General features: G+C 38.0%; 1 protein-coding gene across 2 annotated transcripts in view; it reads right to left on the bottom strand.

Moving 5' to 3' along the window:
• The window catches only part of RANBP9 (RAN binding protein 9), an 89,633-nt gene that overhangs the window by 72,155 nt on the left and 4,354 nt on the right, over window positions 1-13,124 (bottom strand). For both annotated transcript variants that reach the window (XM_079147309.1, XM_079147310.1), the window contains exon 2: window positions 2,471-2,582. In XM_079147309.1, coding sequence (XP_079003435.1) covers window positions 2,471-2,582 — 112 coding nt within the window. The remainder of the gene's footprint in view (window positions 1-2,470; window positions 2,583-13,124) is intronic.

Consider the following 13,124-nt stretch of genomic DNA (forward strand, 5'->3'; position numbering starts at 1 on the left):
CAGCAAAACAAACTCAGTGAGACCCTGCCTCTAAATAAAATACAAAATAAGGCTAAGGATGTGGCTCAGTGATTGAGTGCCTGGGTTCAATCCCCAGTACCCCACCTCAAAAAAAAAAAAAAAAAAAAAAAAAAAAAAAAAAAATCACAGATATTCCAAATAATCTCAAAAAAGAGACAGAGAGGGCTGGGATGCTGGGATGCTGGGATGTAGCTCAGCAGTAAAGTACCTGCCCCACACTGCAAAGCCCTGGGGTTTGATCCCTAGTTCCAAAAAAGAGAATTAAAAACAAACAAACAAACAAAAAAAAAGCAGTAAGATTAAGGCAGTGGGGGGGGGGACAATTTGTTTAAGACAGGGTCTCACTCAGTTGGTAGGGCCTTTCTAAATTGCTGAAGATGGCCTTGAACTGGTGATCCTCCTAGCTCCTGAGCCTCAGGGATCACAGGTATGCAATACCACACCCGGCTTATTTCTGTATTAGAACACTAACAACAGTTATAAACTCAAAGCAAAGGGGACAGCAATTAACCAATCACCTCAGTAATTCAGGAGATAAACTGCCAAGACCTGACTAAGGGACAGGCAGTGAGATGATCAGAAATAGCTAAAGGTAGGAAATTCTCGAGACTTTAGCAACAGTGAAAAACCACTAACTTGCTTTAAGAAAAAGATTTTAAACTAAATTTAAGTATCTGTGGGATATTCAAATGCAAACATCTGGGTAGATGTATTTCTCTGGAGCTCAAGAAAATAATCTGAGATGTACCATTAGATTTGAGACTCATGAGGGTATTTGCAGTCAGGAAAATGTAAGGTCAAGATCTTGCAAAGACAGTATAAGTAAGTAGTGCGAATGGTAAAGAGAATCCTAGGGATCATCATGAGCAACACCAGCATTTGAGCTGACATAATCTGAAGTGTAGAAAGAACTGGCTTATTGGGGTTGGGGATATAGGTCAGTTGGTAGAATGCTTGCCTCGTGAGCACAAGGCCCTGCGTTCAAATCACCAGCACCCAAAAAAAAAAAAAAAAGGAACTGGCTTACTGAGTATGCACCTGTAAATCTAGAAATGATTACAAACATGAACCTCTTTTAATCTGGGACCTCTCTCAACCACTTTTCCTTAGCATCTCTGATTTTATCTTTGGTTTGAACATTCTGAAAAAACAGCCAGATAAATAAAAGGCTAGCATTGTATCCCAAGGTTTTACTTTCTACTTTTCAAACTGCTGACATTGAGAATATTCAACAAATAAAGTAAGAATCATCTGTTGGATACAACTCACAGCACGATTATTAAGAGGGATTAAATGGCTGGCTTCAAAACACAGGTCAGCTTACCCACAAAACCCAGAAGTTTTATCTTGGTTGCTGAAAAATGACTCTATACCACCATGAAGTTTTCAGGAAATAGTACAGATGAATCCAATGACTCTAAATAATTAGTTAGCCTTTCTTTTTTTTTTTTTTTTTGGTACTGAAGATTGAACCAAGGGGTGGCTCTACCACTGAGCTACATTCACAGTTTTTTTGTGTGTTTTATTTTGAGATGGTCTCGCTAGGTTGCTGAGGCCTTGAACTTGGGGTCCTCCTGCCTTGGCCTCCAGAGTAGCTGGGATGACAGGCATGCACCACCCTGCCTAATGTAGATAACTAGTTCTTAGTCAGGGATATGTACCAAAATTCCTCATGGAGCATTCTCAAAATACTTAGCTTGCCTAAAACTCTACTTCCAAAAAAATCCAACTCAGGAATTTTTAAGGTAAGGCCCAAATATTTTTAATAGTTCCCTAAGTGAATTTCTCATGTGAACACACACCAAACACCAATCCCAAGTTAAAAAGCAATGATAATACAAGCTGATTCAATGATCTGCCAGAAGTTCTCATTTGGAAGCTTTCCTTTTTTTCAGAACTGGGCATCAAACCCAGAGCCTCTTGCCTGTGCCTGTGCTCTACCAGCGAGATTACACACCCAGTCCTTCCTTTATAAGCTTCTAAATCACATACTAACCCTGGGAATAATCTCTTTCTAATCGAGAGCATGAAAAATACATTTCCCAAGCAAAACCTAAAATACTAAGCCCCCACCCTGTAAAATACCTACAAATCACCTACTAGCTTTGATTAACTCACTTTCAGAAGATTTAACTTCTCAGAGGAATTCAGAAAACAGGCAGTAGAAGAAAAGTTATGGCAAATGAGTCATTGTCCCTCTATTGTTTAACCTGTCTTCTCCATTTTAATAACAAACGTAGCAGGAAAAACTAAAGTTCAAGCTTTGGCTTCAACTAGTATTTAAGCAGAACAGATCAAATCTGCTACACTGAAATATTCAGATTCTACTTTTGTAAGTACCAAAATTCCCCAAGATTACAACTTTCCAATTACATCATAAACATTATAGATCAAACAAAAATAACTACCCAAGAATAGTAAATCATTTTTCCCACTAAAATGTACTTACCCATCTCTTCCCTTACTGACAATTTTTACTTCAAAGTAATAAATTCCACAGGCTGCTGGTATTGGATGCGTGGCTCTAACTGATGCTGCATCTTTTGGGGTTTTACCATGACCTGCATGTGAAACAGGAAGAAAAACATGAAATGAGATATTCAAATGATAATCTTAACATTCAGGAACAAATAAGGTTCCTGGAATGATATTCAATTTCTGCTCCGATCAGATCAAATAATTAAAGACTTAATAAAATATTTACTATCACAATTAATGCAACACACAAAACAGCCCAAATTTGCCAAAGAACCCTTCACACTTATAAGATTCAGTGAACACACTGAACCTAACAGACTTTTATGAAAATTAAATGAAGTATTTTAGGGTAAACTACATATGTACTTTTTCCTCCCAGGGGACTGAATCCAAAGGTGCTTTACCATTGAGCTACATCCCTGGCCCTTTTCATTTTTTATTCTCAGACAGGGTCTTGTGAAGTTGCTAAGGTCAGCCTGGAATTATCAATTCTTCCCACCTCGGCATCCCAAACGAAAGACTACTTTTTTAAGAGAGAAAAGGTTAGGTATAAAGAACATGAAAAGAAAGGACCTTAATTTTATCGAATCTAAATCTGCATGCAGTTTATAAAACTCCTATACACTATTTGACAAAATGACCTACTTTTTTTAATACCAGAAGCATCTGTATCACAATACAGTTTCAAATGAAATTTTATACAATTAGAGTAATGAAAAAACAGATTTCTTACTGTAAGAATTTAAGATTTTGTTCTTTGATATATTCTTATCATTAATTCTATACAAAGGGTGAGTCATACAAATTGGTCAGCAACAACCTATTGAGAAATTTATTGTTACATCTTGTTAACTTTTTTCTTTAAGAAAGGAGATGAGCAACAATAGGTGTTGGTGAGGATGTGGGGAAAATGTACATAGTAATGTACACTCATACATTGCTGGTGGGGTTACAAATTAGTGCAGCCGCTCTGGAAAGCAGTGTGGGGATTCCTTAGAAAACTTGGAATGGAACCACCACTTGACCCACCTATCCCACTCCTTGACCTATACCCAAAGGACTTAAAATCAGCATACTACAGAGATACAGCCACGACAATGTTCATAGCTGCTCAATTCACAATACCCAGATTGTGGAACCAACCTAGATGCCCTTCGATTGATGAATGGATAAAGAAACTGTGGTATATATATATATATATACATATATATACACACACACAATGGAATATTACTCAGCTATAAAGAATAATAAAATTATGGCATTTGCAGGCAAATGGATGAAACTGGAGAATATTATGTTAAGTGAGATAAGCCAATCTCAAAAAACTAAAGGACAAATGATCTTGCTGATAAGCAGATGATGACACATAATGGGGGGTGGGAGGAGGGCAAGAATGGAGGAAGGAGGGACTATATAGAGGGATAAGAGGGGTGGCAGGGTTGGCGGGGAAGAAAAAAAAATAACAGAATGAATCAAAAACTATTATCCTAGGTAAATGTATGATTACACAAATGGTATGCCTCTACTTCATGAACAGAGAAACAAGATGTATCCCATTTATTTACAATAAAAATGAATTTAAAAAAAAAAAACTGATCTCTCTGCCATGGCAAAAAAAAAAAATGCTTTCTGTACATTACTCCATACTAATATTGACATCAGAAATATTGTTCCTTTCCATAGATAATATTTTCACAGTAAAAGAAAAATAGTAAACAGATTTCAGAAACTGAATTTCCTAATGGCAAAAAGCAGCTAGAAGAGTATCTCAAAATTAACTGTAACAAAATCTACATTTATCACAAGAAAGAATTTTGAGTCAAAAAACATAAGATGTTATTTTTCTACTCTCTCTGGGTGTCTAATTTGATTAAAGAAAAAACTGAAGATTTCAGAGGAGGGAATCTATATAGGAATGGAGTCTCACTGTTCACTTTCTATTTTATGAGTCATATTTTTTGGTCATAACTTTACTACAGAATAGGGTTGAGCTTTTCTGCCTCTGGGCTTTATTTATTTATTTATCATCACTGCATTGAGGGCCATGTATTCGCATCGTGCATTTTTTAAAACTATGGCTGAGGCATTTTCACATTCAGTACTATAATAAACATTATTAAAAAAAAAAAAAAGAAAGAAAGAAAGAAAGGAAATGACGCCATGTCATTGCTGACATTTTAGGAACTTTGTTAGATTTAAACTTTAAACTAGTTCAATTCTAATCCCAGAGGTTTCCTTTATTCACAGTTACATCCCCTACCTCATAACCAAGATACAAATTATCTTGAAAGACAGCATGTGAAAATCAAGTTAGCAAGAGAAAATACGTACACCAAACAGGAGAAGACAGACAAAAGTTGAAGCAGCATGCCACAAAGCATTCAAAGAGTGACACAGACCCCATATTCTCATTATTCAAGTGTTCTGATTCGATTATGCTTCCCTCAATACAAACTTGCCAATAATTTTTCACTCACACTATAAAATTACCTTCATGGACAGCATTCTTCTCAAATTCACCAGGATTGTTATAAACATATCGTATTTAGATTAAAAACTCATATACTAAGATACACAATAACTATCACATCTTCCCTTACCATTCACTTTTCCAAATTATCAATGCATACCCTATCATTAAACAGTTGTTTATGCTTGGAATGCAAACTAGTACATGTTCTCATGGCCCATGAGAAACTGAATGAACTCAGCCACTCCTTTAATCATTGTGAAAATTTTTGTTATGGGCAGAAATAAGTTCTCATACTGAATGAATAGGACCTAATGAGAATCCTAAATCAACTAGATTTTACTATTTGTCTTGCTGTTTTTTGTTATTTTCATTTTGAGGGCAGCAAAGAAAACTTCTAGGGGTATGATAATGCCAAGATATACTTAATTGAGCCTGGGGTTGTGGCTCAGGTGATACAGTGCTTCCTAGCACACGTGAGGCGCTGGGTTCAATTTCAGCACCACATAAAAATAAAGATATCGTGTCCATCTACAACTAAAATTATTTTTTAAAAATTTAAGTCAATTAAAAAGTTAAGCATTTAATACTGTGTGAAATGCACTGTTCTAACTCATTTAATGTTCATAATAACCCTATAAGTAAAGTACCATTTATCATTACAAAACTAAGGAAACAAAGGAAAGAGAAAGAAAATCGTCCAAGGTCACACTGCTGACTGAGAATTCCAAACCAAGATTTGTACAGGGATTTCAATTCAAGAAGCCTGACCCACATGAGGAAGTTTTTAGAGATTATACAACTTGCCCAATTGATATTGGCTCAGTGGTTGAGTGTCCCTGAGTTCAATCCCCAGTAACCTCCCACCCCCCCCCAAAAAAAAAAAATCCATGCATGGATTAAAATCCCATATACTTTTCCATTATGCAAAAATGAAGTACCACACAATCTTAAATCTTCAAGGATCCTTTATATTTCTTATGGTTTACTAAGTTCTATAAATGTGGAAATTAAAAGAATGCTTCATTTTAAAAGTAAAATTTAAATGCAAGAAGAAGGAAGCTGAGGGTGGTGACATGCCTGTACTCCCAGTGACTCAGGAGATTGAGGCAGGAGGATTACAAATTCAAGGTAGGTCTCAGCAATTTAGCAAAGCCCTGACTCAAAAAAAAAAAAAAAAAAAAGGATTGGGGAAGTAGCTCAGTTGGTAAAGCATGCCTGGGTTCAATGCCCAGTACCAAAAGCAAAATAAAAAATAGAGAGGAAAAGTTTAGATAGGAAATTAAAAGGATTCATGCTATTTCTTAGCTGAGACTAGTAATATCAGACGCATAGGATTTATTTGAAGACTGCTCATCAGCTGGAAGTTTATTACTTTAAATTCTGTGATTACAAAGCGATCTCACACTACCAAAGCTTAAACGTTTAAAACCACAACCTCCTTAATGCTATGTGTTTTCTATATGGCTCGAGAAGAAAATTAACATATTGCTTCAAAACCCTAAGGCTGGCAAGTTAGTTCTTTTTATTCAAACACTGTTATTCCATTTCTCCACTCTCCAACTTGCAGACATACAGCAGCTTTCTGGAAACTTAAGACAGCCTTCCACGAATCTACTAAAATTTCCTTACTGCCACTAAAATTTCCTCCGAAGTCTCCTCCTTAGCCTAGATAAAAGACTTACTTCCTAAAATCCATTTTTGACCTTACCCTCTCTGCACTTTCTACCACCTCCTCATCAGCCCCAGTTCAGTTCTGGCACAGAGCAGTCTGCTCAGGCACCTGGGAAGCGCCACACTTCCTTCCTAACCCAGGAGGGTCCTCTTCCTCTAGATCTTAGCTTAAGCTTTCCTTTCTCAAATATTCTTGTGTGTCCCCAAGTTCCTGTGTTGAATCCCTACCCAGGTGCTGGGTTGGAGGTGGGGCTCCGGAGGGGCTAAGCTCATGAGGTACAGCCCATGAAAGGGACGAGGGTTCTTTCTCTACCGGACTTGGCTAACCTACTTCTTATACCCTCAAAGCAACACATATCTCGCCTACACAACTCTAACACACTAATACTTATTTTTGTGACTATTGTTTCTGCTTTCTAATTCCTGGGTCTCTTTATTACCACTGACTTCTGCTCTAACTTCACTCATTCCTTCCTGGAGCCACACTCTGGATTCTGGCATCGAAACTATTCCACCCCAGAAATATTAAATTCTAATATGATTTATTCTGCTACATTTCTTGAAGATAAATTAGCTCACCTGCACTTGATAAATATGGGAATAGTACTAGTATAATACAGAAGTCATTTGGTTCATAACAGTTTTTTCCAGTATATTCATGAACTTAAAAGAAAAACTTCATATATATAAAGGCCCTAAGCAAAAACAGCTGGGATTCCTATAGAAGTACTTGTCTACAGTGCTTCAGGAAATGCTAAACTTAACCACGATGTTAAGCCATCTGGGCAAAATTCAAAGAGTACACATTAAAAGGTGCTAAGAAACTTTCATGGGATTCATGTATCTCATGTATATTAATTCTACACTTTAGGTTATAAATCAATACTACTTTATTTTGTTGCTCAAACCATTCCAGTTTTGGCTATTGGGAGCTTTTCATTCAGCTTCCCCATCGTTTAGACATTACCCCCATTATGTTTTTTGTTTTTATAACTTTCTGGCACTCAATGATGTTAGACGATCATCCTGTTTTCCTTACCCCAATCCTAGAACAGGTCATTTCTCCAAGGAGTCCTGCCTTCTTTTACCGAAAAACAGTATTAGAACCTAGAGGTACTACTCATACTCACTGTTCTGGAGTGTCACTGATTCTAGGCCTTCTCATTGACAAAAGCCAAGGAAACATGTGAACCGGTGTACATACACATGTCCGTATTTCTATATGTAAATATCCTTGTCTATATTAAGCTAAATATTAGTTCACACTGTCTCCAATTCTAATTCATCACCTCATGGTTAATCCCAACTTCCTCCTTTTGCTCATCTGTAAATTTGACACAGTGAGAACACTGGCTACCATGATTTGCACATCCCTTTATTCAATTAAATAATTCCAGTACACATGTATCACAAGCAACATCAGAACTGTCAGCCCATGTTTCCATGGCATACAACTTTATTAACTAAAGTTCAATGTTTATGTAGTCTGTTCTCCCTTTACTTTTAGACTCCATTTATTTCCAAGTTAGGTCAATACCTCTCTTCCCTTTCTTTCATATATTTATAATGAATTAAATTGTTTTGTTACATTTTGTATTCCTATCCTGGGATTTTCCCCCTCTTTTAAAAAATATTTTGTTTTAGTGGTAGGTGGAGACAATACCTTTATTTTTTGTTTTGTTAAACTGGGGATTGAACCTAGGGTTCAATCAGTTTACCACTGATCTACATCCACAGCCATTTTTATTTTGACACAGGGTCTCACTTAAGTTGCCTGGGCTGGTCTTACACTGCAATTCTCCTGCCTCAGTCTCACAAGTCATTGGGATTGCAGGCATGTGCCACCACATCCGGCTCCTAAATGATTTTATTTGCACACATTATGGTTCACTCTGTCCTAAGTTCCAAAGGCTTGACACTGAAATACTGTCATGAACCCATGATTAGAGGATCAAACAGAATACTTTCACTGCTCTAAAAATATCCTGTTTTGTCTATTCTACCCACCCCTCCCCCAACAACCACTCATCTTTTTATTCTCTATAGTTTTGCCTTTTTCAGGATGTCCTATAAATGAAATCAGAGTACCCAGTCTTTCTAGACTAGATTCTTTCTTTTGGCAATATGCATTTTGGATCCGGACACATTTTTGCATGACTTGATAGCCCCCCCTTTTTTTAAATCACTGGTAATATTCCATTGTATGAATGTATCCCAATTTATGTGCCCATTCAGCAATAACTAATCTTGCTTGCTTCCAGTTCTTAGTGATTATAAAATGTTGCTATCAACATTCACATACAGGGCTGGTAGAGTGCTTACCTAGCATGCTCTAAGTCCTGAGTTCAATCCCCAGCACCACAAAAACAACATACCGGAAAACATTCACATTCAAGTTTCTACGTGGGCAGAAGTTCTCAAATCACTTGGGTAAATACCTAGCAGTGCAATTGCTAGATCATATGGTTACCAGTATGTTTAGCTTTTATTGGCCAAGTTATATTGTTATATTGTGTGCATGCACAAATAATGTAACAACAAATAAATCATTATGTACAAGTCTAATGCACCAATAAAAAAATGTGAAAAAAATAAAGAAAACCCAGGGGAAAAAAGTGTGTTCTGTTTAGTTTTATTAAGAATTGCCAAACCATCTTCCAATGTAACTGTGCCGCTATGTATTTTCACCAACAAAGAATGTGAAGTCCTGTTGTTCTGCATCCCCACCAGCAATTGGCACTGTCAGGGTGTTTTTCAGTTTTAACCATTCTGATAGGTACGTATGTCCTCTTCAGTTTTAAAAAAAAAAAAAAAGGAGGAGGAGGAGGAGGAGGAGGAGGAAGAGAAGGTGGTAGGGGAAATAAAAAGGCAGTAACTCTGAGTTAGATTTTCATTTCAATTAAACAACTGCCACACACTTACATCTTGAAGAAGGAAGCCCAAGATCCAGAGTCTAAGGCTGAGAAAATCACCTGTGATATTGGGCATAAATAACAGTGGAAAATTAACTGGGTTTGTAGTTTATTAGTACTATACTTTTTGCAGTGCTCTGATTAATGGTCACAAAGTTCCTTAAAGGGGCTGCCCAGCCCTAATTTTCCCATAAGTCCTGTTATTTTTAGCACACATTTGTTTGGAAAAAAGTGGTTTTCCAAGCAATGCATTTATGGCATTATGGTAGAAAGGCCTCTATCTTCTTCTAGGACACACTTACCTGTTCCTCACTCTTTTGGAGACTCCACTCTACACTTTCTCATCAAAATCAAAGGTACTTCAATTCCTTGGATCTTCTTTTGTGATTTCCCCTTTTTCCTCTTCCCGGATACACTATGTGGAAATCACATAAAAGCTCTCAAATACCCTTGCTTTCCCTCATATGCCTCTTTCCATCACACTCAACCAGCAAAACTATGATCTTTCATCAACAATCCAGCCTCCCTACTCCTGGACTAGGCAGCTAACCTGTGCTGAATAAGGTCCAACAATCTTGCCAACAACCACTGCTATGAACAAACGATGTCACCTAGCTCTGCCAGGGTTGTCTACAGTAGTTTCAGAAAACTCCAGCCAGCTTGTTCCCCAGCTCTCTCAGTGGCTAGTCTGCATCTTCATCGTTTACTTGAAGCTGTTAAGTCCTCTACTCAAATTCAGTGAATCTGTTTTATCAAGAAAATGGTAGCCCATTAGATAAGGTGATATTCAGCCCTCCACTCTGCTACTACCAATGGTCCTGTCCCCACCAGCCTTCACCTCTTCCACTATTATCAGAAGAACAGAACATCCTGTCCTCTCCTCTCCAAGACTATCTTGTGCTTTGGAAACACCTCTCTCTCTTCCAGCCGTCACTAAGTCAGTCCCCAAGCTTGGATTTTCAACCTTTTCACTTTCTTCCTCTTTCCCCTCAACCTGGAGGAGCTGGATGTCCCAAAAATGCAAACACATTTCACAAAGTCCAATGCCTCTGTGTTATAAATTATTGTCAGCAATGAACTGGAGTTGGTGGTAAATACAATGAACCCTTTTTTAACTTTAAAGTTGTAAAAACCAGGGACTGCTAATATCTACTTTGTTTAAATGTTAAATTTTGTATAATTTATTGGAACATCACAAGTTGGACTAATATGTTCTTATTTATCTTATAGCCCATCAGTTTTACTCACAAAATCAAAAAAAAAAAGATTGACTTAAAAATGATACAACTGTTTCTGACAGTACTTTCCAAAGGGATTTTAAGGATAATTGATTGTGTGGGATTTTCACCTTATATACTGACATCAGAAGCTAATTCCCAGCTAAAATGTAAATCCACCATCAGATGTTAAAAACTGAAGGAAAAAAAAAAAAAAAAGCCTGTCCTAACCTTCACCCTCCTCTCGGTACTGCCTAATCTCTTCTTCCATCTGTATTTCTCAAGAGTCATCTATGCTGATGATCTTATCTGGCCCCTCTGTTTCAGCCCACTAAAAGCTGGCTTTGTCCCCATCATTCAGAGTTCAAACTGCCCTCTGTAAGTCACAAAGATCTGATTTCCAATTCCAGGAGAAAACTGTCTGAACCTATCTGCTGCACTGGACACTTCAGGCCACGGCCTCATTTCTGACCCTCCCCTGCTGAGCTTCTATGACACCACTCTCCCTGCCCCCCAGGTACCTCTCTCAACTATTCCTTCTTGTGCTCCATCCAGTTTTTCAGTGGTGCTGCTGCTCAGGGCTCCACTTTTGGTTCACTGTTTTTATCACTTCGACACTCTCCAATAAACTCTGAGTTTCAACTGCCACCCAGATGTGACCCCTAAATCAGTCATGACCTAGACCTCTCTACCAAGGTTGGGGTGAATTTAAGCACCTGCCAACCGTTCCTAGGAGAAAGTGTCTCACACACTGTCACAACTACTGAAATAAACAGGGCTCAGATGATTCAAGTGCCAGGACGATAATTTGCGTAACTACCCCCACACCCCAGCTGACTCACACAGGTCAGTACCTGATCTGAAGGCCACCAATACACACCATAGCATGTAATGAAAAGTTCTGCCCAGCTGAGAATGATGACAATTAGCCAGGCCAATCTGATAAAACTTTCAGGAATGTAAAATGAGAAGGAAAAGATAAATCAGTAGGGAAAAGAGAAGAAAACTAGATATCTGCTACTGTTGCTGAGTCACTTCAACTTAGAATAAAAAGTCATGAATTCTAGTTCCTGAGAGTACTTAAAGTCCCTTAACTCTAGAAGACCTGTTTTATTCTTTCTACAAGGCTTGTTTCTGTAATTTCTTCTAGTTTCCATGAAGACGGATCAGAGTGAAGAGTCCCTTTTTTATTTATCTCCAAATAAAACTAACTTCTACAAAGTAATCATTTGATTTATGGCTCACTGCCAGAACTAACAGAGCTACAAAACCCAAACATCACTCTTGATTTCTCTCTCCATTATTCCTCATATCCTCTCACTACTACCTTTATCTCTCGAATACCTGCTCTTCTCCGCCCTACCACAGACCAACTAGAGGACCTTATTTCTAACATGGTCTAATGCACGAGTCTTCTAAATGAGCTTGTTATTTCCTGTCTTGCACCCCTTGAATCTATCTTTCAATCAGTTGTGCAATCTGACAAAAATGAAAATATTAGCCAGTCATTTCCTACTTAAAATTCTTTGATGATTCCCCATCTCCTACAGAATGCCATCTAAGCTCAATAAAATACTCTATAAGGCTCCTCACAATCTTTCCCTAGCTATTCCCTGTTACACACTAAATTCCAACAACTCAAAATCGCTTGTAAAGCAAACAAAACATAACAACATTCTCCTCTTTGCGTGTTTTTCCTTCACCCAGCCCCTTTTCTTCCCTGAGCCTACTCATCTTTAAGATGGACCCCTGGCCTCAGGGCCTCCAAGATGTCCCTGCCCATCTTCACCCCAATCTGGCTTAGAGGCTCCTCCCATCTTCCACAGTACTCTTAGCACATCCCTAACTGCTACATTTTAAGTCCTTTGAGTCACTGAACTCAAAGGCAGTATCTCTTAGTCATTTCTGAGTGCCCAGAACCTGGCACCGTGTGAACATTCACTAAAAACTTGTTGGATAAACGAGAGAGAGAGAGAGAGAGAGAATGAGCAGTGAGCAAGACATACAGACAAGTTGCCCAGAACGCTCTGCCTCACAGTACAGCAATTGCTCAATCCACTACCATTATTACAGTCTACGGTTCTCCAAGTATGATTTTTAGATTTACTTGATTCAGTTGCAGTTATCAACCAGCATTTTTTAAAAAAAATTCTAGTTGTCAGTGGACCTTTATTTTATTTACTTACTTACTTACAGTGCTGAGGATCAAACCCAGTGCCTCACACACGCCAGGCAAGCGCTTTACCACTGAGCCATAACCCCAGCCCCTCAACCGGCATTTTTAAAGCTAATTTCCTAAAACTTTTGCAAAGGATTCCCTGGGGAAAGGTTAGTTTGATATTTAGGTTC

The sequence above is a fragment of the Sciurus vulgaris genome (genome assembly GCF_902686455.1).
Source record: "Sciurus vulgaris genome assembly, chromosome: 7".
Classification (NCBI taxonomy): domain Eukaryota; kingdom Metazoa; phylum Chordata; class Mammalia; order Rodentia; family Sciuridae; genus Sciurus; species Sciurus vulgaris.